The sequence below is a fragment of the Petaurus breviceps genome, unplaced genomic scaffold, assembly GCF_028583685.1.
Source record: "Petaurus breviceps papuanus isolate PSGF00001 unplaced genomic scaffold, PetGlider_PUasm1.0 90994, whole genome shotgun sequence".
Lineage (NCBI taxonomy): Eukaryota > Metazoa > Chordata > Mammalia > Diprotodontia > Petauridae > Petaurus > Petaurus breviceps.
The window spans coordinates 8,650,248-8,674,754 of NW_027187393.1; the positions used below are offsets into that span (position 1 = coordinate 8,650,248).

The following is a 24,507-nucleotide window of genomic DNA, read 5'->3' on the forward strand; positions in this document are numbered from 1 at the left end:
TGTCTTCATGACCTGATTATACATTTAATAGGTCCTAATTCCAGTATATAGCTTACTTTTGGATCTATCTTTTTCTTTTAAGAACATGAGAAGATAATTATCCTCTCATTATACAGGATAATAAAAATGGGGGAGGGGGAACACATAATAAAGCTTGATTATCATTGTCTTATGCAAGTAGTATTACCTTTAAAAGTCAAATAGAAGAATATGTGAGAATTTAAATGAGAATGAGATTTGGATCATAGCATATGATTGTATTATATTATGTATATCCTTGACTGTTTTGCAGCCTTGATATAATATTTATTTAGCATATGTAATTTGTTTAGTTTATAAAATATATTCCAAGCAACCATAGATTCTAACCTAAATGAATAGATGATGATGAGAATAAGCTTGTCAAGTTGTGCTTTTGACCTGTGTTTTTCAATGTATTGCCTGTCATTGACAGAACCAAGGTGGAAAGTTGGCAGTGCTAGGTTCTTGCCACATGTTTAGTGACCAGTATTTGGATAAAGAAGAAAACAGCAAAATCATGGTAAGATTTTTTGGAATGATTATTTTGTTATACAATGGGTATGTATCATTTTTATGCCATTGGTGCATTCAGTCATTTGTAAAACAAGTAGATATTTGAGAAAATGCATTGGTCATTGCTATTCCAACTATTTCATTAGGACACCATATTTGAAAGAGAGCATATTAAAGTGTGAGCTTCAGTTGATAAGCCAATATATGGGAAAAAAATCTATCCATAGTATTACCAAGGGCTGTAGAATTTGGGGTCAGGTAAATCATTAATAAAATGATTCAAGGAAAGACTCAGGTTGGGCTACTTTAAATGATAAATTGAAAACTGAAGGAATGGTCTTAATTGCTATGATGAGAAACTAAATTAGATCTTATTTTCATGGAATTTATATAAAATTTGTTTGTCTTTATAAATACTCTTAAGTTTTATACAGGTTCCCCCTCAATCAGTCAAGCATTTATTAAGTGCCTACTATGTACCAGGTACTGTGCTGGGTCCTGGGGATATAAAGACAAAAAATGAAACAGTCCCTGCCCTCCAGGAGTTGACATGCCATCAAGGTAGACAACACTTACATACATAAGTATATACAAATAAGTTCAAGATATTTAATTCTAGGAGGGAAGATAATTAACAGCTGGGGAGAGCAAGAAAGGCCTCATATAGAAGGAGGGCTCTAAAGTTGAGTTTTGACCGAAACTAAGGATTCTAAGTGGCAGAGATGAAAAGAAACTACATTTTGGTCATGCAGGACAACCAGTGCAAAGGTGTTGAGACAGGAGATAGAATGCCAGCATAAGAAACAATAAGACAGCTTAGCTGGACCATGAGACTGTGTGATGGAGAGGAAGGCGTAGTACGGCTGGAACATTAGTTTATATTTGTCCTGGAGACAGTAGAAGCCACTTCAGTTTTTTGAGCAGGGCACTGGCTTGGGGAGACCTGTACTTGTTTTGGCATCTGCGTGGAGGATGAAGTGGAAGGGGAAAGGGAGGCCAATTAACAGGCACTCTTGAAACAGTCAGTCCAGATGTGATGAGGACCCGAGCAAGGACAGTGGTAGTGTGCGTACAGAGCAGGGGACATATTTGAGAGAGGTTATGGAGGTAGAAACAAGAATTGGCAATTGAATATGTGGGAATGAGAGTAAGTGAGGAATCAAGAATGACAGATTGTGAATCTTTGTGACCAAAAGGAAGGTAGTGCCCTAAACGTAAATAGGAAAGCTGAGTGACTGGTTGTGGGTTTTAGGCATGTTCTAGAAGCTTAGAGAATATTCATTTGGAAATGCCCAATGCACAGTTGGTGATATGGGACTAGAGTTTGCGAGACGTTAGGTTGTAGACTGGGGTGTCATCTGCACAGAATTAGAAATAGGGAGGGAATAGGCATTTGTTAAATGCTTACTATGTGCCAGGCACTGCTAAGTATTTTACAAATCTTATCCTACTTGATCCTTACAATAACCCTGGTGCTGTTATTATCATCCCCATTTGAAGAAACTGAGGCAGATGTAAAGTAACTTTCCCAGGATCATACAGCTAGGAAGTATATGAAGCCAGATTTGAACTTGGGTTTTCCTGACTCTAGACCCAGTGCTCTCCAATGTACTGGCTCACTGCCTAGGATAGGGACTGGATCTTTGATTTTGTTGGTATAGGGAACTCCTGAGTGAGGAAAATCCCTCTATCAATGCAAGTCAGCATTTTTCTCTGAAACTTACAGATTAGGCAGATAGACTATAGTTAGGCAGTAGCTAGAGTGCTGGGCCTGGAGCCAGGAAGATCTGAGTTTAGATCCAACTTCAGACACACTGTGTGACCTTGGACAATTCACTTCTGTTTGCCTCAGTTTCCTCAACTGTAAAAGTGGGGTAAGAGCACTGCCTACTTCCCAGGGTTGCAGCAAGGGTCCACTAAGATTATATTTGCAAAGTGTTTATTTGGTATGGTACTAGCATATAATAAACACAATATAAATATTAGTCATATTAAGAGAGTTGCTTAGATCACTGAGAAGTTAAATGATTTGTCCAGGATCACAACCAGTGTGTATTAGTGGCATGAGGTAGTGGGTAGGACATTAGACATGAAGACAGCAAGACCTGGCTTTAAATCTCACCACAGACACTTACTAGCTTTTTGACCATGGGTAAGTCACAACTTCTTTTTGCCTCAGTTTTCACATCTGTAAAATGGTTGGACTTGACCTGACTCTTTGTCAGTTACAGTGTGCTGGCCTCTCCATCTACATGGAGATGATACTCAAACCCAGGGGAGTCAATGAGATTACCAAGTGTGAGAATATGTATAGAGAAGACCTGGATGGAGCTCTGGGGTCTGTTAGGGGATGTGATATGAATGATGAATTAGCAAAGGAAACTGAGGATTGATTAGACTGATAGGAGAACCAAGAGAGAGAATGCTGTCATAACAACCCAGAGAGGAGAGAGCATCCAGGAGGGTAGGGTGATGTGAGGTGCTACAGAAAGGTCAAGAATAATGATTGAGAAAAGACTATCAGATTTAGCATCTAAGAGATTGCTCACTTTGGAGGGAGAAGTTTCAGTGGAGTGATAGGATTAGAAGGTAGATTGCAAAGGATTTAGAAGTGAAAGGAAAAAAGGAAGTGAAGATATTAGGTATAGACAACTTTTTCTAGAAATTTGGTGAAGAAAGGAGGAGAAGTTTAGAATGATAACTTTCGGGGACAGTAGGGTGTAATGAAGCTCTTTTAGGGATTGGGAACCAATAAATAGGGAATGATAAAGAGAGAAAGAGAGAGAGTATGACTGTGGCAGCAGTCTGCTGGAGAAGATGAAAGAGGGGATGAGATGAAAGATACATATTGTTAAAGAGATGGCCTTGGTGAGAAGTGCTGTTGATACTTAAAAGGAGGAGAGGATAGAGTTTAGCTTCTAAAATGTAGGATAATACATACTGTTAATAAAATCCAGTTGTAATGTGGAAGACCAGATTGACTCTTGCAGATAATATTTTTGACACTAAAACCATTAGAGATTTTTTTTACCCTTTTCATTTCCAGAATTTTATTTTATATTTGAAATTTTTAAAATTGTCCTAGTTAGAATTTGTGACTGAGTGAGCCTGACTGATTAGAAATATTAGTTAGATTAGTGACATTTGTTTAATGATATTTTAAAGCTGGACTGTATCATGGATCATTACTTTAAACTAGAGATATCAAACTCACAGCCTACAAAACTCCTAAGTACAGCCTGAACAAGATTAAAATGTAATTGGGAAATATTTAACAAAATGAATAAAAATACAACACAGCATAGATAATGTTAATTTGTGGTTTTCTAACTTGGCATGTAGCTATGATGATCCATTTGTATTTGATTTTGGCACCACTGCTTTAAACTATATTACATATATATTATACTTTACATTATGAAATGTTTTAATAACTAGGCATAGACTCTAAACTTCAGTATTGATGCTTGAAAGCAAAAGAATGTCATAGCCTCTTATGAAAATATTTATAATCTATTTTTCAACAAATGAATTGAGGTTTTATAAAATTTATTTTTGTGGTTCATTCTCTTATCTTAAAATGGGCACATCTTTGTTGACTTTTAATGTATGTCATTGGAATTTGGTATAAAGTTATAGGGGTAAATGTCTAAGGAGAATTTATAGACAAAATGATAATTTAACTTGGCATTAGTTGGAAGAAAATTTCATGAATTGTAATATTTTATGAGATTACATTGAGAAATGGTTCACAGAACAACTAATTTTAGTTTATTTTTAATCTTTTTAATTTATTATTTCTCACTTCTTTACTTGGCTTCCTAATGTGCTTTGTTTTGCCTCTAGGATGTAGTTTTCCAGTGGCTCACCACAACAGAAATCCATTTAAACCAAATTGATGCAGAAGACCCAGAGGTAGGAAATCATTTAAAATTTAATTCACAGAGACAGTATTTTACCATTTTTAACATTCTGAAAAGAATGTCCTCTCCTTAATCTCTATTTTTAAGGCAGTGTTAAAACTTCAGTAATGTGAAGAATCTGTGATCTCATTGAAGTGAGTCTTCCTTCTTTTGGTACAGATAGGAACTTATCCTTGTATTCTCATCCTGTGGAACTCTTAACTGTATTCTCTCAGAGCTCTTCCCAGATGATAAATCCAGTGTGCTATGTTAGCCATCCTCTAGGCCTTTTTATATTGCGTATTTCATTGGATCCCTAAAGTCATCTATCTCTTACTCCTCACTGATGGTCTGACTAGACATAGATAAGCTGATTCTGAGACAAAGTGCATATCAATGATTCTGTCTGTTAAGATAGAGTCAGTTTCATTTTTTGTGGTCGTGTTTGGGTGCTCTCCATGTCTGGTACCTTCAAACTTTCTTTTGTAAGAAAGTATTCATTATATACTAGGGCACAGATCCTGAGTTATCTGCAAGCTTTTAGCCTCTTTTTTTTTCTTCAAACATTATATTATTTTCCAGCATAATTTTCACTGTCTTCACAGCTCTTATTTTAATTAGGGCACCTACCATTTAATGCCAGCCAACAACAAAGTGAAGTTACTGTTGTAAAATATCTGGTTTCAACTTGTAAAATCTGTTTATCATGAAATAGTCTTTGAGAAAGAAATTTTTGAGGAATAAATTTTTGAGAAATAAAAAGAATTCTTCAGAATTTCTGTTCTGTATGGCAAATATTAATAGAAAATTTCTTACTAACCCTTACTAACTCTTCAACTTTATTTCTTTATCATGAAGTATACCAAGATATGTAGTATGTTCCTTCTATAACTAGTAGGTTCATATATTTATATGAAGCCAAATTTTACCCTTATAATTACTGTTAATACTAAGCAGTAGATCTAGAATCTTACAATGGAAGAGCTAGGAGGACCGTTAGAAATGATTCAACCCACTTGGTTAAAAAATATTTTAAAAGTTACCAATTTAATAAGGGGTAGCAGAAAGTCCATCTTGTGTTTAACAAGGCAGACCCAAGAAAATCCACAGATAAGCAAAGAAAATGCTTCTTTGTTCTGAAATTCTGTTGCATCTGGCCCTATTTTTTGATATAATTGTCAGTTGTAAGAAGGGGTATAATCTATGAACAGATAGCTTATATGTTCCATTGTTATCCAGGAAGCTTCTGGATATCTGGAGGAAGGCCCTTCATTATAGTGGGTGGATCCTCTGTTGTGACTGTATGGGAGGACATGTACAGGAGAGGCTTAGGATTGGAAAGCATGATTGGGTTGGAATCTGCCCCACTAGAGGACACCAGTCATCAGAATAGAATTTAGGATGTGAATGAAGTTCTTCCAGACCTACTCATTTGACAGATGAGGGAAGCCAGACTCCTGGAGGGAACTTGATCTGTCAGATGTCCCATAGGCATTTAGTAGCAGAGGAGGGAGCCTGGGACCTACTCTCCTGACTCTTTGTTTAACACTCTTCTGCTTGACTATCCAAATGCTGAAGACAGAGAAAGAAGTCTGTCAGCACTGTGGAACCTCACTTCACAGGATCAGATCTGAGGTTTCTTCAGTCTCTGGGGAGGGGGAGGGACTTGACCTAAGATTTTTATGGTCTGGTGAACCCCTTCCTCAATGAAGAACCTCCCTCTCCTGATACAGATTGCCATTTCTGCACCTTCAGTCTTAGAGAGCTGCAGGGACCTTGCTAGATGAAGTGACTTGTCCAGGTTCCCACAGCCAAGATGTGTCAGAGCTAGAACTTGAACTCAGGTTTTCCTGACTCTGAGACTACCTCTCTTTCCACTCTACCTTTTTCTAAAACTTCTGAATCATGGGGCAGCTAGGTGGTGCGGTGAATAGAGTACCGACCCTGGAATCAGGAGGACCTGAGTTCAAATCCGGCATCAGACACAACACTTACTAGCCGTGTGGACTTGGGCAAGTTACTTAACCCAAATTGCCCTCCCCTCCCTCCTCCAAAAAGCAAAAAAAAAAAAAAGCCCCAAAACTTCTGAATCATGACATTCTGAAGTTTTAATTTTTGGATGTTGAGAGCTGATGTACTTTGTCCTGTATCATTTAAAAAGCAGAGAAATTCCTCATTAGGAAATCCAAATCTTCTTCTTAATGGGACATATTAATTAACTAATAATAAATATGAATTGTAATTAATTACTGTTAATTGGTAAAAATTACAGAAAGATTGATCATGATGGAAAGAAAAAATAAGTACCTATGAAAAGATCCAATTCACCAGAAGAAATATTTGCTATGTACATTTTTGGAGGGAGAAATGCCAATTTTCTACTATTTATGAAGTCTATGGTATATGTGAAGGGAGAGGGATGGATTTCAGTTAGAATTTTATGCATTGTGTCTGGAGAGGGGTCTTTCCTAGTAACACATAATATGGGTAGGAAAAGATTTAAACAAGACACCTCTGTGCTGGTCTTACAGCAGTTCCTATTCATCCCATTTTCCTGTTCAGGTTCTTGTGAAGTGATAAAGAGAAAAGGGTAGCCATAATGTGAGGGCCATAGTGGGATATTTCATCTCATGTCACAGATCCTCTCTGTACTTCTCCAGATATTTCTAGGAGCCCACAGGAACAGGATGACAAAAAATGAAAAGCTCTATAACAGGACAGAGATGTAATAACCTTTTAGGGACCATGATGCTGGTCCCCTTACTGGTAGAGAATACCTAGTATTATGGAGGAAGGGATGCTGATCAGAAAGTGAGAAAGGAAAGAGACTGCAGATTAATTTGGGGTTTTACATTTCAAGACTTTTATATTTTTTATACTGTCTTCTTTATACTTTATACTTCTGAAGACTTAAGATACTATATTTGTTTAATATAATATGTATAAAATTGTTTAGGAATTTTAGAAAATCCCTTTGCTTTTCTGCCCTAACCTTGCCAACTGAATGAAATTGCTGGACTTTTCCATTCCTTCCATCTATTACATGCAATTATTCTGTGTAATTGTGTCATGAAAGGTGAATTCCTTTCAGGAATGGATAGCATGAGTATAGTTGAATAATACTTTCTATATAATTGCTTTTAATTTAATATTAACATTACAAGATGAAACATGACTGAACAAAGTTTTTCCCCCTTCTTTTCTCACCATTTAAGGTGTCAATCTTGTGCTTTTCAGATTTCTGACTATACCATGTTGCCAGACACTGCTATGCTGTCAGAGCGACTTCGAGTGTGTCTTCAGGAGGGTGATGAGAACCCACGTGACTTCACAACTCTCTTTGACTTATCCATTTACCAGCTGGATACCACTTCCTTATCTAAAGTTATCAAGTCAGCACCCATAAAACTTCTCTATTTAGAACTGCATTTTCACTTTACTTTAAGGTTTTGAGTTTTTTTGTGTGTATTTGGCTTTCAAACATAAATTTAGTAATGGAAGTCAAGGTTGTTAGAATCCTTGCCTAGGTAAAAGTAAAATGAGCCTTTTGACTAAGACACTATTACGTGGCAAAAGTTTTTGGAAGCATTTCTCTTGTCTTGCTTTGGTTTTGCTTCCTTCACTCCCTTTCCTTCATCCCCCCAAAATAATTGTAAGTAGAGTCACTGGAGCTGGAAGGGACATTAGAGATGTCCAACTTTCTCATTTGGCTGACAATGAAATTCTCAGGGTTAATGTTTCTGGTGGCTGCTTTCACTTTTTATAAAATATGAACTTTTCTAGGCATGTAATTCTTCTGCCAGCCTGGGGTAGTCGAGCTGGCCTGGGAGCCAGGAAAACCTAGGTTCAAGTCCTGACTTCTATATGTATTGGCTGTGATCCCTGGACAAGTCATTTAATCCTTCAGTACTCTGTTAACACTGTAAGACTATTCATTGCAGACAAGGTGTTGGTTTGAATTGATAGAGGGAGTTTCCTTCCTCCTCCAGGAGTTCCATGAAATCACAGGTCCGGTCCTAATTCCTGTCCCTATTTTTTCCCTTCTGTACTTTGAATCTCACTAGTCGAGGAATGACTTCTGTGTAATCTCCTGGCCTGTGTCCCATTTTGACATTATAATATAGTAGTGAGCACAGTGGATTTCTGACGACTTAGATTTAGCTTTCTACTAGCTGTGTGACCTTGGACAAGTTACTTTCTGGGCCTCAGTTTCCTCACTTGTAAAATGAAGGGTTTGTACTGGATGATCTTCGGGATTCCCTCCAGCTTTAATAAATGATGGACTGTACTTAATAATTGTTTAGATTCAGTGTACTGCTTGGGCTGTTCATGATCTCATGGTTATATGTTTTATAAAAAAGCCTTCAAAGAAAATTTTGATAATATCTTTTAAAGTAGCAGGCAAATAGATGATACTAATTCTAGAGTTAGGCTGAGAAAGGGCTCTTTAGGAAAAAGTTTATGGATTATGCCAGGTTGTGGAAAAGTCAAGAAGGATCAGAATCAAAAAGAGACCCTTAGAGTTGGGAATAATAAGACCTTTTACATTGAGAACAATAGACCTGTTTACAGCTGGGGCTCACCAGGGAGAATAACTATGCTTAGAGGGTTTGAAGGAAGACTAGAAAAAATGAAATCATTGACTGTAATGATATAAAAGTAACTAAACATTTATAAAAATTTATTTCCTTCTTGTTGGGGTGGTTGTTTGTCCTTTGTTTTCAAAGGGGACCAGTTGGATTTAAGTGAGGTAGAGTTGTCAGCCTCACTCTCTTCCAGAGACATTAAAATCCAGTGGCAGGACAAAAATCAAAATGACTGGCCAAGGCCTAGGATGCAGTGGATGACCATGGCATCTTTGATGTCTGATCAAGCTCTAAGTGCTCCATAGCACCTGATTCAGCCTCCTTAATGGCCCTTGGAATGAATTGTTCTCATTTACCCATTCTGCTGGGGGAAGTCTTTACATGCTTGGGATAGACATTCCCCTAACTCACCAAAGGTTTTGAGGCCAATTGATTACCCCCAACCTGCTTTAGCCCATCTTCTGAGATAGTTTTACTGGGGTGTGGCCACTTCTCAAACTAGATTCTTGGAGTCACAGGTGAGAATTTGTGAAGGTAGATACCAAAGGTGGATGAGCAGCCTTGAAAAGGGCTCAGCAGCCCTCACAGCAGAGGTGCTGGTCCTCCTCAACTCCCCATACTTAGAGGCAAAGGAATGAAGAGTGGCTCTCAGGACTGGGGAAGTCAAAAGCAACTCCCAGCTGGGAGAGAAGGGTTAGAGAAGGCTGTGAAGGTACCAGGTGAGGCCAGAGCAAAGCATGGATTTCTCCTGTCAGCTCTCCTTTCACATGAACTATTGCTAGACCCTAATGGTTCAGAAGAGGCCTTGTTCCCTTTTTAGCCCCCACCTCAACCTTGCTTCCTTCAGTAAGAAGAAGTGATACTCAGCTACTTTTTAAAAAGGAGATTCTTGGGCGCCGCTAGGTGGGGCAGTAAATAGAGAACCAGCCCTGGAGTCAGGAGGTTCAAATTTGGCCTCAGACACTTAACACTTACTAGATGTGTGACCTTGGGCAAGTCACTTAACCCCAATTGCCCTACCTTCCCCCTCCAAAAAAGCAAAAGGAAAGAAAGGGGGATTCTTATGAGGATGACATCTCTGACTCAGCACTGTCGAGCCAATTTTATAGGTTGACTTCAAGTCCCTATTACTGTGTAAATTCTTTTTTTAATCACCTCTGCATCTTCATCTGCTTAGTTATAGAGTCATAAAATAATGGCTTTATAGCATTTCAGAGCTAGAAAGGACTTTAGAGGTCATGTCTCATTTTAGAGATGAGGAAATGGAGACCCAAGGTGTGGAAGTGACTTGTTCAAGGTTATGTAACTAATGGTGGGGGTGGGGAAGAGGGAGGGCAGGGGCAAGATATGGTTCCTTTGTTATCTTCTGTCATTTTGAAGTTCTAGGCATTTCTTAGACTAATAGACTGCTGTAGCTCCTGTCAATCCAGGCTTAAAACTAAAGGTGAAGGTGCCATTAAAACCATTTGCTTCAGTTTAATGGCTTGACTAAACCTCCATCTCTGTTGCTTTGCTCTCATTAGGGGTAAATAACAGGCATGTCAGTTGTCCTTTTAAAATTTTGACCATATTCACAAAAGGACAGCCATGATTGCTTTAAAGCCTCCTTGTGGGGTCTTTCCACGTTTGAAAATACTCACAGAGCACTTCTGTTTTCAGAGGTGCTTTGTGTGGAATTTTAAAACTAAAAACTCTTTTGAGCTCAAGAATCAGTTCTATTTAGAACATTGGCGGTAATAATGGCGATGGTAAGTGAAGTAAGAATAAAATAGGACCTTGAGATCCTAGATCTAGAATTGGCATAGTCCAGCCCCTTATTTAACAGATGAGGAACCTGAGACTTAGGCAGGTTAAATGAGGTTAGCTGCTAATGCTTTCTCCTGCCTAAATGATTTTGTATTTATTTTCTTTGTATTTTGCATATGCCTATTTTGTATATGCTTGTCTGTGTCCATCTTGTTCCCCCTATAGAATATAAACTCCTTGAGGTCGAGCATTCCTTTGTGTCGCCAACACCTAGCACAGTGAATGGAACATAATGAGCACATGTAGTGCTTTTTCATTTGATTCTTAAAATAATCCAGTGAGACAGGTTGTGTCAATGTTATTTCCCACATTTTACATATGAGGATGTTGAGCCTCAGGGGAGAATGACTTGAATTGTTTAGTCGTTGACAGAACTTAACTTCTAGAAGGCACTTCTAGAGCCCCTTCTATTATTTCACACCCTTGTGATGCTGTAATGTAAGCTGAAAGTGGAGGGATGTATGTTTGCCTTGATGGGTGTGTTTTTTGTTTGTCATCAGCTTTACCTTGCTAGTAATGGTTTCCTTAGGCTATTCTAATTAGTTTGCATTCCTGAACACAACTCAGCTAACTGGAAGATGTGATCAGATAGCATGCTGAGTGGTGGTAAGAAAGTCTATTGATTTAAAAATTCATCACAGATAATTATTTGGGTAATTTGCTGACTTTACATAGCCCTTAATGCAAATTGCAAAATAGTCATGGATAATTTGTCTATTGAGGGTGAGATGATGGCCCTTCCAGGTCTGTGATTTTATTTGGGTAAGGAACTTTCAATTTGGAAACTGTCTCCACCAGTGCAGATCAATACTTCATCTATAACTTATAGTCCTAGAGGCCATGAGAAGTTTTATTTCTCATGGAATAAGTCCTCCCCTACCTTTTGAACCAGAATGCTGCTTCCTGTTAGGAGGGTACCCCCAGTTACATGGTGAAAAAAGATTTTTCTGAAAAGCACTTAAGCAAGAGTTGACTGTGATAGACCTTTATTTAGCCAGAAACTCCTTATAGAATTATGAAATGTCAGAGGCAAAACTCTTTTTAAAGAAATCTGGAATTTTGCAGGTGAGTAAACTGAGGTTAAGTGACTTGTCTAAGGTTACAGGGCTAAGAAATGGCAAAATTAAGGATTTGAATCCACATTCCTTACTCTTAGTACCTTGTTCTTTCCACAATATCATTTTGTTCTTTATATGAATAAAATACTCTAGCTCTAATCACATTGTGAGTCAAATTCAGTTCTAAAAACAGTAATTTTAAATAGTCCTATTTGAAATTGGCATTATGTCTGTTCTAATTATCCTTGTTAAGGCATATGAGCTTTTTGGGTTTTTTTTGGGCATCTCTTTTTTTCTTTTTGGAGGGGGGAAGGCAGGGCAGTTAGGATTAAGTGACTTGCCCAAGGTCACACAGCTAGTGTTAAGTATCTGAGGCTGCATTTGAACTCAGGTCCTCCTAACTCCAGGGCTGGTGATCTATTCCTTGCACCACCTAGCCGCCCCATGGCATCTCTTCTTTAGAATTTATAGACAAGAAGTATATATAGTATATCCATTAATTGGGAATATTTACTTGTAACTCACCTTGCCTGTCCTTGGTTCATATATTTTTCTCTTTTGACAGAGCTTACGAACAACTAAATGTGAAGCATGAGCCTCTCCAGCTCATCCAGCCTCAATTTGAGACTCCGTTACCTGCCCTTCAGCCAGCGGTAAGTTGCCAAGTTTTTGGAATGCACGATGGAACTACTGCCTGGCACTCATTTTGCCTAGTATACCTAGTGTAGAAATAATGTTGTGACAAAAAGGGTGATAAAGAAGTAGCCAAGATGATGTTCTGCACATAGTAGGTGCTTAATGTTTGTTGAATTGTTCCTTGAATCACCCGCAGCTCTTGTTTAGTTCCATTCACAGTCAATATTCACTTAATAACATCTAAACTTTGTATTTCATCGTCTAGCATAATAACTGCTTTTAGTAAATTGTTTATTAAATTATCTGGTTAATATATGTTGAATTAATGAATTTAAGTAGATTTGCTTCAACGACTGATAATGGAAATGGTGAAGGTGTGTAACAGGGAAACAAATGGGAGGTCAGGATCGGAATAACACCTGAGGGTTTTACATAAGGAAGGTTCTGAGGTATCACACATATAAGTGCTTAAGCAATAACGATACATTCTGAGATCGTGAAATAAGGATGTTTCAGTTTTAACCATTTTAATTCATTTTAGAATTTTCAATAGCCTAAGGTAAACTTTATACAATTAATAACAAAAGATGTTTTATACCTAGGTTTTTCCTCCCAGTTTCAGAGAATTACCACCACCTCCTCTGGAACTCTTTGACTTGGATGAAACTTTCTCTTCAGAGAAAGCACGGCTTGCTCAAATCACCAATAAGTGTGAGCCTGATCAATTTACATGTTTTATTGTTTTTTTTTTTCAAAATATACAACTGTAGCATTGGTATGTGAACCATTTGTCTCATTGAACTGAAAAAAACATGGATAGAATTTTAAAGTACATTTTATGTTTTGTTTATTTCATGCAAATTATTCTGATATTTTTCCCCCAAGTGGCTGATTATCCCAGTTAGTTAGACCTTAGTGCTAATAAGTTGAAGGTATGGGTTTATTCCTTTGTGAATCATTAATTGGCCACAGATTGTTCTTTCAACCAAAGCTGCCTCTCACAAATATGTACCATTGGTCCCAGGGTAGTTTAAGCAAATAATATGGACGAATTGAGTACAAGTCAGTCACCAGTACCAGAAAAAAAATAAAAATGTGCATACACAGTTGCCACTGGGTCAAAAGAATCATCTTTGCCTGAACATGTAAATGATAGTTCTAAGCAGTCCTGGGCACCCAAGCCTTTATCAGAACTGATAAGACCTTTTACCTCCATGAGTACAACTAATAGGGTTCTAAAGCTTCTGTTACTGTATATATAGCCTTAACAGCATAATGTATTTGAAAATTTAGAGATAGCAAAAGGTCTTGAACAATTGATTGTGAATATGTAGAATGTGGCACATTTAAAACTTTAGGATGTAGTAGGAGTCAGTATCTGAGCTGCATGTGCCCAACTTTTTTAGGTACTGAAGAGGACCTGGAATTCTATGTCAGGAAGTGTGGCGACATTCTTGGGGTGACTAGTAAACTTCAAAAGGAACAACAAGACGCTAAGCATGTTCTGGAGCACATATTCTTCCAAGTCGTGGAGTTTAAGAAATTGAATCAGGTAATGTGTTTATCACATACTGAATACTAGAATTATTGTTTGGTTTCATCTGAGAGCTGGATACACAGGTTTGGGGTTTTTTTTTTGTTATCTAAAGTTATGATGTTGAAAATCCTATTTCTAAACCAGGCATAAAGATTTTCTGCCATGTGGATTAAATTTAACCTTTGGCTTAATTTTATCATCCTTGTTTTTTATTACTTCCATTAAAAAAAAATCAAATGCTTATTGTCTGCCTTTGCCCCCTGCTATTAGTGTTCCTGTGAGGAGATTAGTAGACTTAAGTTTCAGGAGGGAATAAACATCTATATAATGCCTACTATATGCCAGACACTGTGCTAAAAGCTTTACAAATATTACCCCATTTGATTCTCCCAACAACCCTAGGAGGTAGGAGCTGTTATTATCCCCAGTTTGCAGATGAGGAAACTGAAGCAAACAGTGGTTAAATGATTTTCTCAGAGTCACCCAACTACTAAATGTCCAAGGCTAGATTTGAACTCAGGTCTTTCTGACTCCAGGCCCAGCACTCTATCCACTGTGTCACCTAGTTACTGTGGAGAAGTAGCTCTTGTGCTGGTGATCAAAGTAATAGCGCCCATGGCACCTTAAGCAGAAAGGTGAGTAGGAGTTTTGGGCCACTTAGGGATCTGGAAGAGCAAGTTATTGCCTTGGTCTTTGGTAAGAAGGTGTGATTGAGGGGCAGGATGAACTTGCTGATAGGCCTCACATTTGTTGATTGTATTAGCAGTGAATGATTAGCTTTTAATTTTTGAAATCTTAATCTGAGGCTGACTAAAATTAATAATAACTGATTACCACTTTAAGATTGGCAAAGCACTTCCCATGTGTGATCACATTTAATCCTTACAACTATCCTGTGAGGTCAGTAGTGATGAGGGTTGGCTATTAGGTTCAGCAGGAACTCTGATCTTTATCTTAGACCAGAAAACCTTCCATTCAGTCTTGAAAGAATTCAGCCCAAGACAACTTGGAGTCAGAGTTGTAAAAGTTTATTGTACTCTTTACAGCGGGCAAGGATCCTTAGGGGACCTGCAAGTTTATTGTTAGGCTGTACAGTGGGCAAGAGTCCTTAGGGGACATGCAACCTTAAAGGGGTAGAATTAAGGTTTTTATAGGATAATCCATAGTAGAACCCTTGCCAATTATGCTAACTAGGTGATTAAGGGTGGGATTAGGGAGGAGTTAAGGTGGGGCCAGTGTTTAAAGGAACATGCATTTTTTTATGTAACTTTGAAGGCATATTGCCCATGATTCATTGGGAAAAAGCCCAAGGGGGAGGGGGCTACCTGGAAGTGTGGTTTTAGGTTTGAAACGTCACTAAGTTGGCTAGCAGTCAAGGGCTGAGAAGTGCCCAGTCTGCCACCTATCAGTGTCATGTTTGACAAGATTGATATCTGGGAACCAAGGCTCTTAAGGAGTTAACCCAGAGATAGGGTCCTGAAGGATTCATTGAGGCAGCCAAGGAGTCAACCTAGAGATAGGGTACCAAAGGATTCCTGGGGGCAGTGGGACACTATACAAGGGGGAGATAATAGTTGCCTAAGCTGGAATGTTTATAGATACTTTTGTGAAGGATTGATAGGTGTAGCTTGTCACTGTTCCAAGCTGAGATAAACAATTCATGAGTTGTTACTGGGCAGAGTTAATGCTCTGAAGCTGGGGGAAGGGGGGGATCGGGGTATGATTTTACAAACTGGTTTTACAGACTGATGTTAAGTGGTATTACAAATTGATGTTACAAATATAGATCCCAAGCACCCCATCATTACTGATGTTACAAATTGAGTTTACAAATTGATTTTACAAACATAGATCCCAAGCACCCCATTATTAGGACTAATATCACCACACTTGAATGAGGATACCTAGGCTCAGAGTAGTAAAGGAACCCGACAACAGTCTCTATGTTAAGTGTCAGAGGTGGAATCTGAACAGAATCCTGCCTGCCTCCAAGTCTGGTTATTCTGCTCTGCCATCTGACCTCTCAGCCTCTTAATTTAAGTGTTAGATCAATCCTATATACCTGAAGTTTCCTATGGCTGCAATTAATTAGCAGCAATTAACAAGTCAGAGTTTAAATGAGTGGGTTTTAGCATTATATTGAAATTTTCCTCTTTTTTTCCCCTTTTTTTTAGGAGCATGATGTTGATACAAGTGAAGCTACATTTCATAGCAATTACTGAGTACAGTGCCTCTTACAAGACCAGAAGAGGGGGAGATACTAGAACAGCTAACCTGCTGTCTGGTCTCTCACTATAAACTCTTTCTACTTGTTTTTCTATATATTTATCAAAATTGCCTCTCCACTATGAGCCGTGCACTTTTATATTGTAAATAGGTACAAAGCTAAAGATTCTACATATTTTCTGTAGTGACTAGGCAGGCGCATTATGAGGATTGCTAACTATCAAAATCATTATGTAAGATAAAGGTCCCATATTCTTTTTTTTTATTGGAGCTATATACTTTTGTAATATGAGAAATATTCTTACATTAAAATGTTCTCTTTCAATTCCAGTCCTGTCTTTGGTCTTGTTAAAGATGTAATAATCTGCTTCAGCTTTTTTGTGATCTTTATGAAGCTTTCTCTTATGCCTAATGAATAATAAATATTATAGAAAATAAGTTAATTTGCAGAATCTGCTTAATATAATGGACTGTAAACAGAAATTACAGACTCCTAGATCTGTGAAATCTAGCCCCATCCTAAACTCTAGTCCTGTATCTCCAGTAGCCTTTGGGACATCGAAAAATTGGAGATATCTTCTGTAACATTTCCCCTAAAGTCTCTTCCTTCTCTGCATTCTTTACTTCTTAGACCCTTGAATACAAAATAATAAATAATCATTTGTTTTATGTCAATTATTTGTGCATGTAACTGCAGGCTTTTGTTTAACAGCTCTAAGAAAAGACTTATTTAACTTGCCCAAAAATTATTTATTTTGTAATCCATTCTGAATTTCCTTTCTTGTACATTAAGGCATTTATTAAATGCTTTTTGTGTGCCAGGTAGGCAGTTGATACTAAAAAAAAAATGAAAAAGTTCCTGCACTCAAGGAGTTTAAATTCTATAGGGGGAGACAACATGCACACGTATAAGTTTATATAAAAATTATCTATGGCTATTTTGGGTAGAGGCACCAGCAACTGGAAGGAATCAAGATTTTGTTGTCATTGTTGCTTTCATATAGTTGTAGTAAATGTCTATATTCTTTTAATTCTATTCTTTGTTGTTTAGTTACATCTGACTCTCCATGACCCTATTTGGGGTTTTCTTGGCAGTGATACTAAAGTGGTTCACCATTCTCTTTTCTAGCTCATTTTACAGATGAGGAAATTGAAGCAAACAGGGTTAAGTGACTTGCCCAGGGTCATACAGCTAATAGTTGTCTGAGGCCAGATTGGAACTCAGGAAGATGAGCCTTCCTGACTCCAGACCCTCTATTCACTGAACCTACTACCTATGATTCTGTTCACTCTCATGTTAAATTTCTCAATTAGATTTTAAGTACTTGTAAGGAAAGGAGTATATCTTATGCTTTTAAGAAATATGTTCTTCATAGCACCAAAACACATAGTAGGTGCTCAATAAATACTTGCTAAATGATTGAACAAATCAATGGGAATTGATTTGATATATGATGCTCCTTAGGTGGAAGAAAACATATGGGTGATTGAAAGACATGGGGAATCATCAGGGAAACACGATTATTTAAACACTTATACAGATGTTAAAAGCCTCCACTTTTCTTCTTACACCAAAGATGGCACTTTGTTTTGTACTTTATTAATGTGCTTATATAATATTGTGTGTTACTATTAGCTTTGTTGTGTGTTATATCCCTCCCAGATTTTAAGCTTTTATTGAATTAGATCACAAATATTTATTAATTCTGTTTTCATTTTTCTCTTTTGCTGAGCTGTTACCTCACATAAAGTCTTGATCTCTAACCTTTAATTCAGATATATCTTGGCTTGCTCATGAAGTTGTGGACTGTGTGCCTCATTCTACTTTGAACTTTAGCACCTAGCACAGTGATGTATATATAGGAAATTAGCAGTTGATAATTGTCGATTTGAAGGGGGTCTAAGGCCATTTTTAGTTTAACATTCTGATTTCTGTTACTTATCCAGCCAAAACATACTGTGCTTTCAAATTTCTGCTGTGGGGGTAGCTAGGTGGCTCTGGATAGAGCACCAGCCCTCGGGGCAGGAAGACCTGAGTTCAATTGGAATCTAGCCTCATAGGTTCCCAAAGTGGGTGATTCTGCCCCCTGGGGAGGTGCTGGAACAATCTAGGAGGCAGTTGGGGGATGTTGAATAAAAATAAGAGGACAGTGGAAGCATAAGGAAAGAAGGTAAGAGAATTTTGAAAAATCCGCCATACATGTTTCATCTGTTGTGTAACAGTTAAAGTTGTTGTGATTATGTTATTTTCCAAATAAACACACAAAGTGCAAGTTGTAACCATTTAACAAGTTATAATCAGTTAAAATATAACCAATCAGTGGCCAAGTCCATGACAGGTCTTAACAAGCAAGTGTTGGCAGGTAAGCATGTTGTGCATTTGTCAGGAAGTCCAACATGTATCTGTAGGAATATGTGCATGTAATAACTTGTTTATAATACAATACTCTGTGGTTACATGATGCAATATTTCATCATCAAAATTTCAATGCAGGAAAAAATCTACAAATTTACAATAAATTATTTAAGATGTCATTTTAAAAAATTGTATTTTTTTGAAATGACAAATAAAAAAACATTAAAGGGAAAAAGAAAGGAGATTTCCAGAGGGGCACTGAGGAATTTTTTTTTTTTAAGAGGGTGGTAGACCAATTAAGTTTGGGAATCTCTGCCTCAGACACTTGACACTTTGTAGAAGTATGACACTGGGCAAGTCACTTAACCTGATTGCCTTGCCCCCCCCCCAATTTTTTTTCCTACTATGATTGTGGTTCTTATTGCTTTTTTAAGAAATATTTTCAAGTTCTATGATTTTGTTGTTGCTTTGGTCTTTCAGAAAAGAAAAATGCAGCATTCTGATAGTTTGATTAATGTTAATATTGTAATCAGAGTATTTTTATGAAGGAGTGATATATCAGATATAAATTATTGAAATTCTTAGCATCCCAACTGATGTCCACATATGTTCTTCAAAGAATGATGATGCATACTCATTTCAGCTATTTTTCTATTGCTTCCAACGTGATTCAAACTCAAGTCAGTTTTCAAGCCATCTAAGAAAATAGATTTCATTATTTTTGATGCTGAATGTTATCAACCAGTTTGAATCACCATACTTAGCTTCCACTGATCTCTAACAGTTTCCAAAAATCAGCCTCACCCATTGAGCATATTTAACAGAACATTATAGAAGCAGAAAGCTATTCCAAGGGTTCTCAAAAGTGTTTTAAGCAAGAGCAGTATTGTTGAACTTTTAAGGGACCACAACTTGACTCTTGTTTCCATTATTTCATAAATATTAGTGACTGTGCAATAAATAAACTGGCAGTAGGAGGATCAGAACTTCAACCTTGAAATGTAGTTAAATGATTAACTTTTTGTTTTAAAATAAAACTCTTAAATGTTTAGGGTGTGAGTTTAAATCCTGGCTCTCCCAATTACTGCGGACCCTAGGCAGGTCACTCTTTTCTAGGTTTCTGTTTCCTGTAAAATTTGGGGGTTGGATTAGATACTCATTCCTGGTTTACAAACTCTTTTAAAAGAAACCTATCTTTATCATGTCTGGAATCACCCCACTGTGAAGCCAGAGGCCTTGCAATGATTTAATAGTTTAGGATAAGACTCAGGTTCCCCAGATAATATCATGGTCCCTGGGGCTGGGAGGTGGGGTGGGGTGAGGGGCAGAGGTGGGCAGCTCTTTCCAGTCGTGGCCTTACTTGGAGGGGCTGGGCCCAGGCCATGGTGGGTAGTAGATAAGGTTAGCTGAAGTTGGGTATGGCCCTTATGGGAAGGCCTTGTGCATGCAGATGCTTGGGCTGGGTGCAAATACTATCATGCATTAAAATTCAATGTTATCAGTATAAATTATTTAGTAATACTCAACATGACTAATAATAGTTATAGCTACTACTTTAAATTGATGCAGGAAAATTATGCCACACCTGTAATCTCCCTTGCCTTTCACAAGATCCTGTAAGAGGTAGCATGGGTATGATTATCCTGTATTTATTGATATGGTAACTCAGGCTTCCCTAGATGGAGGAACATGGTCCAGGTCATGATATAGGAAGAGATTAGACTTGCCCTATTCTTACCTCACTTTCTGTCTAGAGGTCTTCTGCAGTGAACTACTTCTCAAATCTGACTTAATTGTGAAACTCAAAATGGTGGTATCCTGTTTTCCCTTAACATGATGCTTGGTAGGTATTTAATAAGTGCTTGATTGATCTTAAAGATATTTGTTGTTCAGTTGTGTAGGACTCTTCATGTTTTTTTGGCAAAGATACTGGAGTGGTTTGCCATTTCCTCTTCCAGCTCATTTTACAGGTTAAGAAACTGAGGCAAATAGGGATGAGGGCCTTCCCAGGATCACACAGCTAGTTGGTGTCGGAGGCCGACTCCAGGACCAGCACTCTTTCCACTGCACCACCTGGTTGCCCCAATACATAAAGAATTAATAGACAAGAATGTGCCATTTCCTCAATAATAAGAGGTCAAAGCTTATGAATAAGAAGATATCAAAAGAAGAAATGCAAATCTTCAGTCAATAAGCTTTTATTAAACTACTGTATGACACTAAGAATACTGAGAAAAAGAATGAAACAACATTCAAGGAGCTCACATAATATGAAAGAATCCTCTATCACTAATAATAGGAAAGACTTATTAATCTAAGAAAAATTTAGATTTTCTTCTCTATTTGCATTATATTGGCAAAGATGGCAGATGAAAATGCTAAATTTTGAAGGCCTTGTAGGTAAATAAGACAAATTGATTCATTGCTGGTAGAATTGTGAATTGATCCAACAATGCTGATTATAATAAAAAGGTCACTCAACTCTGACCCAGCAATACCACTGCTGGGCATATGCTCCAAGAAGGTCAAAGACAGAGGAAGGGTCCCACGCATACGAAAATATTGTATATTGACAGGAGTACTTTTTCTTGAAGCAAAGATATTCTCTCATCAGCTGGGGAACAGCTGGAAAAAATTGTATGTGAATGTAATGGAAAATTGCTGTGCTGGAGGAAACTGATGAACATGAAGAATTCAAAGAAACTTAAGAAGATTTGTATGAACTGATATAGTGAAGTAAACACCATGACTACAATCATGAAACTTAAACACAATGAAAGATATAAGAATTGTGATCAGTGCAGTGAACAGTTTTGAGATGGGGTAAACTCTTCTCTGAGATGGGGTAAACTGTTAGATGAAACTATGTTGTTAGATATGGCCGGTGTTTTTGTTCATTTTGCTCAGTAGTACTATTGTGAGGGTAGTAGTACTATTAGGAGAAGGAGGCAGTGGACACTGACAGATGTAAAAAAAAATATTTAAGCACCAATAGACCTTTTTAAAAAATTGTATGGATACCAATGAAATTAGTCAGCCTTCTTTTCTGGTTGTAAATCTCATATATTTTCTATACTGACTTGTGCAATTGGTAACGTACCAAAGCCTATTTATTGATTAGTCAAGGATGACACAAAAAGTGAAAAATTATCTTTGCGCTCATGGAGTTCACAGTGTTTAGGACAATAAGGCATATTCACAAATAACTATGGGAAGCCAGGTGGCGCCATAGTGCATAGAGCACCAGGCCTGAACCTGGGAAGATTTCCCTTCCTGAGTTCAAACATGGCTTCAGACACCTATTAGCTGGGTGATCCTGGGCAAGTCACTTCACCCTGTTTGCTTCAGTTTCCACATCTGTAAAATGAGCTGGAGAAGGAAATGGCAAACCACTCCAGTATCTTTGCCAAGAAAACCCCAAATGGGATCATGAAGTGTTGGAAATGACTGAACAACAAATGCCTATAATACAAGAATATAATTTGTTAAATGCCTAAAGGAAGGTAACAGCACATTTCCTTAGCTATGTGATTCTGGCCAAATCATTTTAAACTTTTTGAGCCCAAGTTTCCTTATCTATAAAATGGTGATTAAAAAGAACTCTCTACCTTACAGTTTTCCTTTGAAAAAAGTGCTTTGCAAATTGTAAATAAAAAAAAACAAACTCTGCCATCATTGTTCTAAGGAAAAGTTTAATTTCCTAAAGGGGGTTGGGGATATCTTTCAAGTTAATGAATAAGCCTGGCCTAGAACTCAGGTTTTCTGCCCTAGGACCTCTTCTCTTTGCTTTATGCACTAAAGTGGAAAGACTACAACAGAACAGTCCAGAAACTTTTAAATTGTGGATATTGACCCAGGAAATGAAGTAGGAGACTCTGAGTCTGCAATGTTTCATATGAGGTCAAAGTCAATGTGACCATTGGTTAACTTTTTTATTCTTTGTTACAAGAAAAAGATTAGTGGGAGGGGTATATCCAGAAATGACTGTGATATTTAAAAAGGCATCAATAAATTTTTAAAAAATTGTATTTACCATTTTGTTATATACTTTGATGGTCTGTGGTCTTCTCCACCAGGGTAGATGTTAACTCATCCCTACCTTCTCATTTTGAGTAATTCTTGTCCATGACTTTCCAAAAGCCTTCCATAGAGTATTTGTCCAATTCAATGGAGGCTTTCCTCAAAATCATTTAATATTTTGAGGATACTAAGTATTTGCTATTCTTTGCTTTCACTGTATGACTTCAATTCATAAAATATGTATTAAATATTAAACTGCAAGGTGTTGTGAATATAATAAGACAAAAATGAAAATTCATGGATTCAAGGAGCTTACATTCTATTGGGGATATAAACACAGAAAATACAAAGTAATTTCTAGGGTAGGAGTGGAGATCTGGGAAAAAAGGAAAGACTTGATCTAATGTAGGAGTTAGCATATGAGTTAAGTCTTGAGGGAAGCAGAAGAGAGAGAGAATTCCAGGCAAGGGGCACAGCTTGTGCAAAGGCATGGGGGTGGGAGATGGAATGTCATGTATAAGGAACAGCAAGTGGGCCAGTTTGGCTCGAATACAGTTTGTGAAATATGAAATTAGCCTATAAAGTTAGACTGGAGTTATAAAAGACTTTAAATACCAAGTAGAGGAGTTCGTATTTTATCTTAGAGGCAATAGGAAACCACTGAAGCTTAATTGAGTAGGGGAATGGCAGTCAGACTCTTGTTTTGGGAATATCAGTTTGGTAGCTGTATGAATGGATCAGAGAGAGGAGAGAATAAAAAAAAAAAAGCATGTCAGGAAATTATGAGGTGATGGGAGTCTGGAGCTGCGAGGGGGGGAATCCACTAGCCTTGGCAAGTGATTAGATATGGGGAGAGGAGTGAGGGAAAGTGAAAGGTCTGGGTAACCAGGAGCTTGTTTACTTATGCTACTGAAAGGTTGAAGGTGATCTCTTCAATTCAATAATAATGTTGCTTGAAAGAGGTACTAGAACTGAATGGAATGACTTTGTTTTAAATTTCTATTGATTTTTTTTACAAAGAGGGGAGGAGAAAAGGGATACAGAGCAGAATCATTCCCTCCCTGCCCCTTCCCCAGGCAGCACTCCCTTTTAACAAAAAATAAGAAAAAAAAAATGGATCAGCAAAACTAACCAACACAAACACACAGACAGTATATACTCACATTCCCCTATTTTTGCAAAAAGAAGTTCAGGAGACGCATTTTATTTTATTGGAAAAAAAAATCAAAATGCTGACTTCATCCAATTTTCCCATCAAGTCCTTCCTACTGGCAGCATTAAAACCAGGAGAATCAACCAATCTCTTAATTTTCTTAATACTTTACTAGATTAAAAAAAAAAGTTTGCAGTAGGCTCTGGGCCTCAGTTTTCTCATCTGCAAAATAGGAGGGGTTGGACCAGGTAATTTTTTAGGTACTCCAGAGCTCTTGATCCCATGATGTAACTTTCTGTTTAACAGAACTCATGCAAACAAAACTACATCCCATGATCTAACTTTCGATTTAACTCGACATCTACCTTCGAATCAGCAAATGCAACAAAACTACATTTCCCAAAACCCCTTGCAACAGGGGCTTCTGATCAGCTCAGTTAAAAAGCCATATCTGAGCATTTAACTTGGCGAGCTTTTGGTTATTTTTGGACTCGGCCGATCCCAGCTCCCCGTCCTGCTATGGGCTTTAAAGAAGAGTCATTTCCAAAGCGGAGGGCACCGGGACATGTGCTGCTCGGTCCCCTGCCCACCTTGGCTGAGCTCTCCCTGGCCCCGGGAAGCTTGGGACGGAGGAGAGCGTTGGACTTTTCTTGAACCTCTCCTTCCCTCTAATCCGTAAGTTGGGGCGCGGTG

At 37.7% G+C, this 24,507-nt stretch overlaps 2 protein-coding genes across 3 annotated transcripts in view; both read left to right on the top strand.

Moving 5' to 3' along the window:
* IFT52 (intraflagellar transport 52) overlaps positions 1–16,615 on the top strand; it is a 33,441-nt gene extending 16,826 nt beyond the window's left edge. For both annotated transcript variants that reach the window (XM_069077582.1, XM_069077583.1), the window contains exons 8-14: positions 455–541; positions 4,381–4,449; positions 7,674–7,828; positions 12,452–12,539; positions 13,125–13,233; positions 13,929–14,074; positions 16,234–16,615. In XM_069077582.1, coding sequence (XP_068933683.1) covers positions 455–541; positions 4,381–4,449; positions 7,674–7,828; positions 12,452–12,539; positions 13,125–13,233; positions 13,929–14,074; positions 16,234–16,281 — 702 coding nt within the window. In that variant the 3' untranslated portion in view covers positions 16,282–16,615. The remainder of the gene's footprint in view (positions 1–454; positions 542–4,380; positions 4,450–7,673; positions 7,829–12,451; positions 12,540–13,124; positions 13,234–13,928; positions 14,075–16,233) is intronic.
* Positions 16,616–23,041: 6,426 nt separating this feature from the next.
* Positions 23,042–24,507, top strand: part of MYBL2 (MYB proto-oncogene like 2) — a 47,518-nt gene continuing 46,052 nt past the window's right edge. The window contains exon 1 of the mRNA XM_069077776.1: positions 23,042–24,489. Within this exon, the coding sequence (XP_068933877.1) occupies positions 24,380–24,489 (110 nt within the window). The 5' untranslated portion in view covers positions 23,042–24,379. The remainder of the gene's footprint in view (positions 24,490–24,507) is intronic.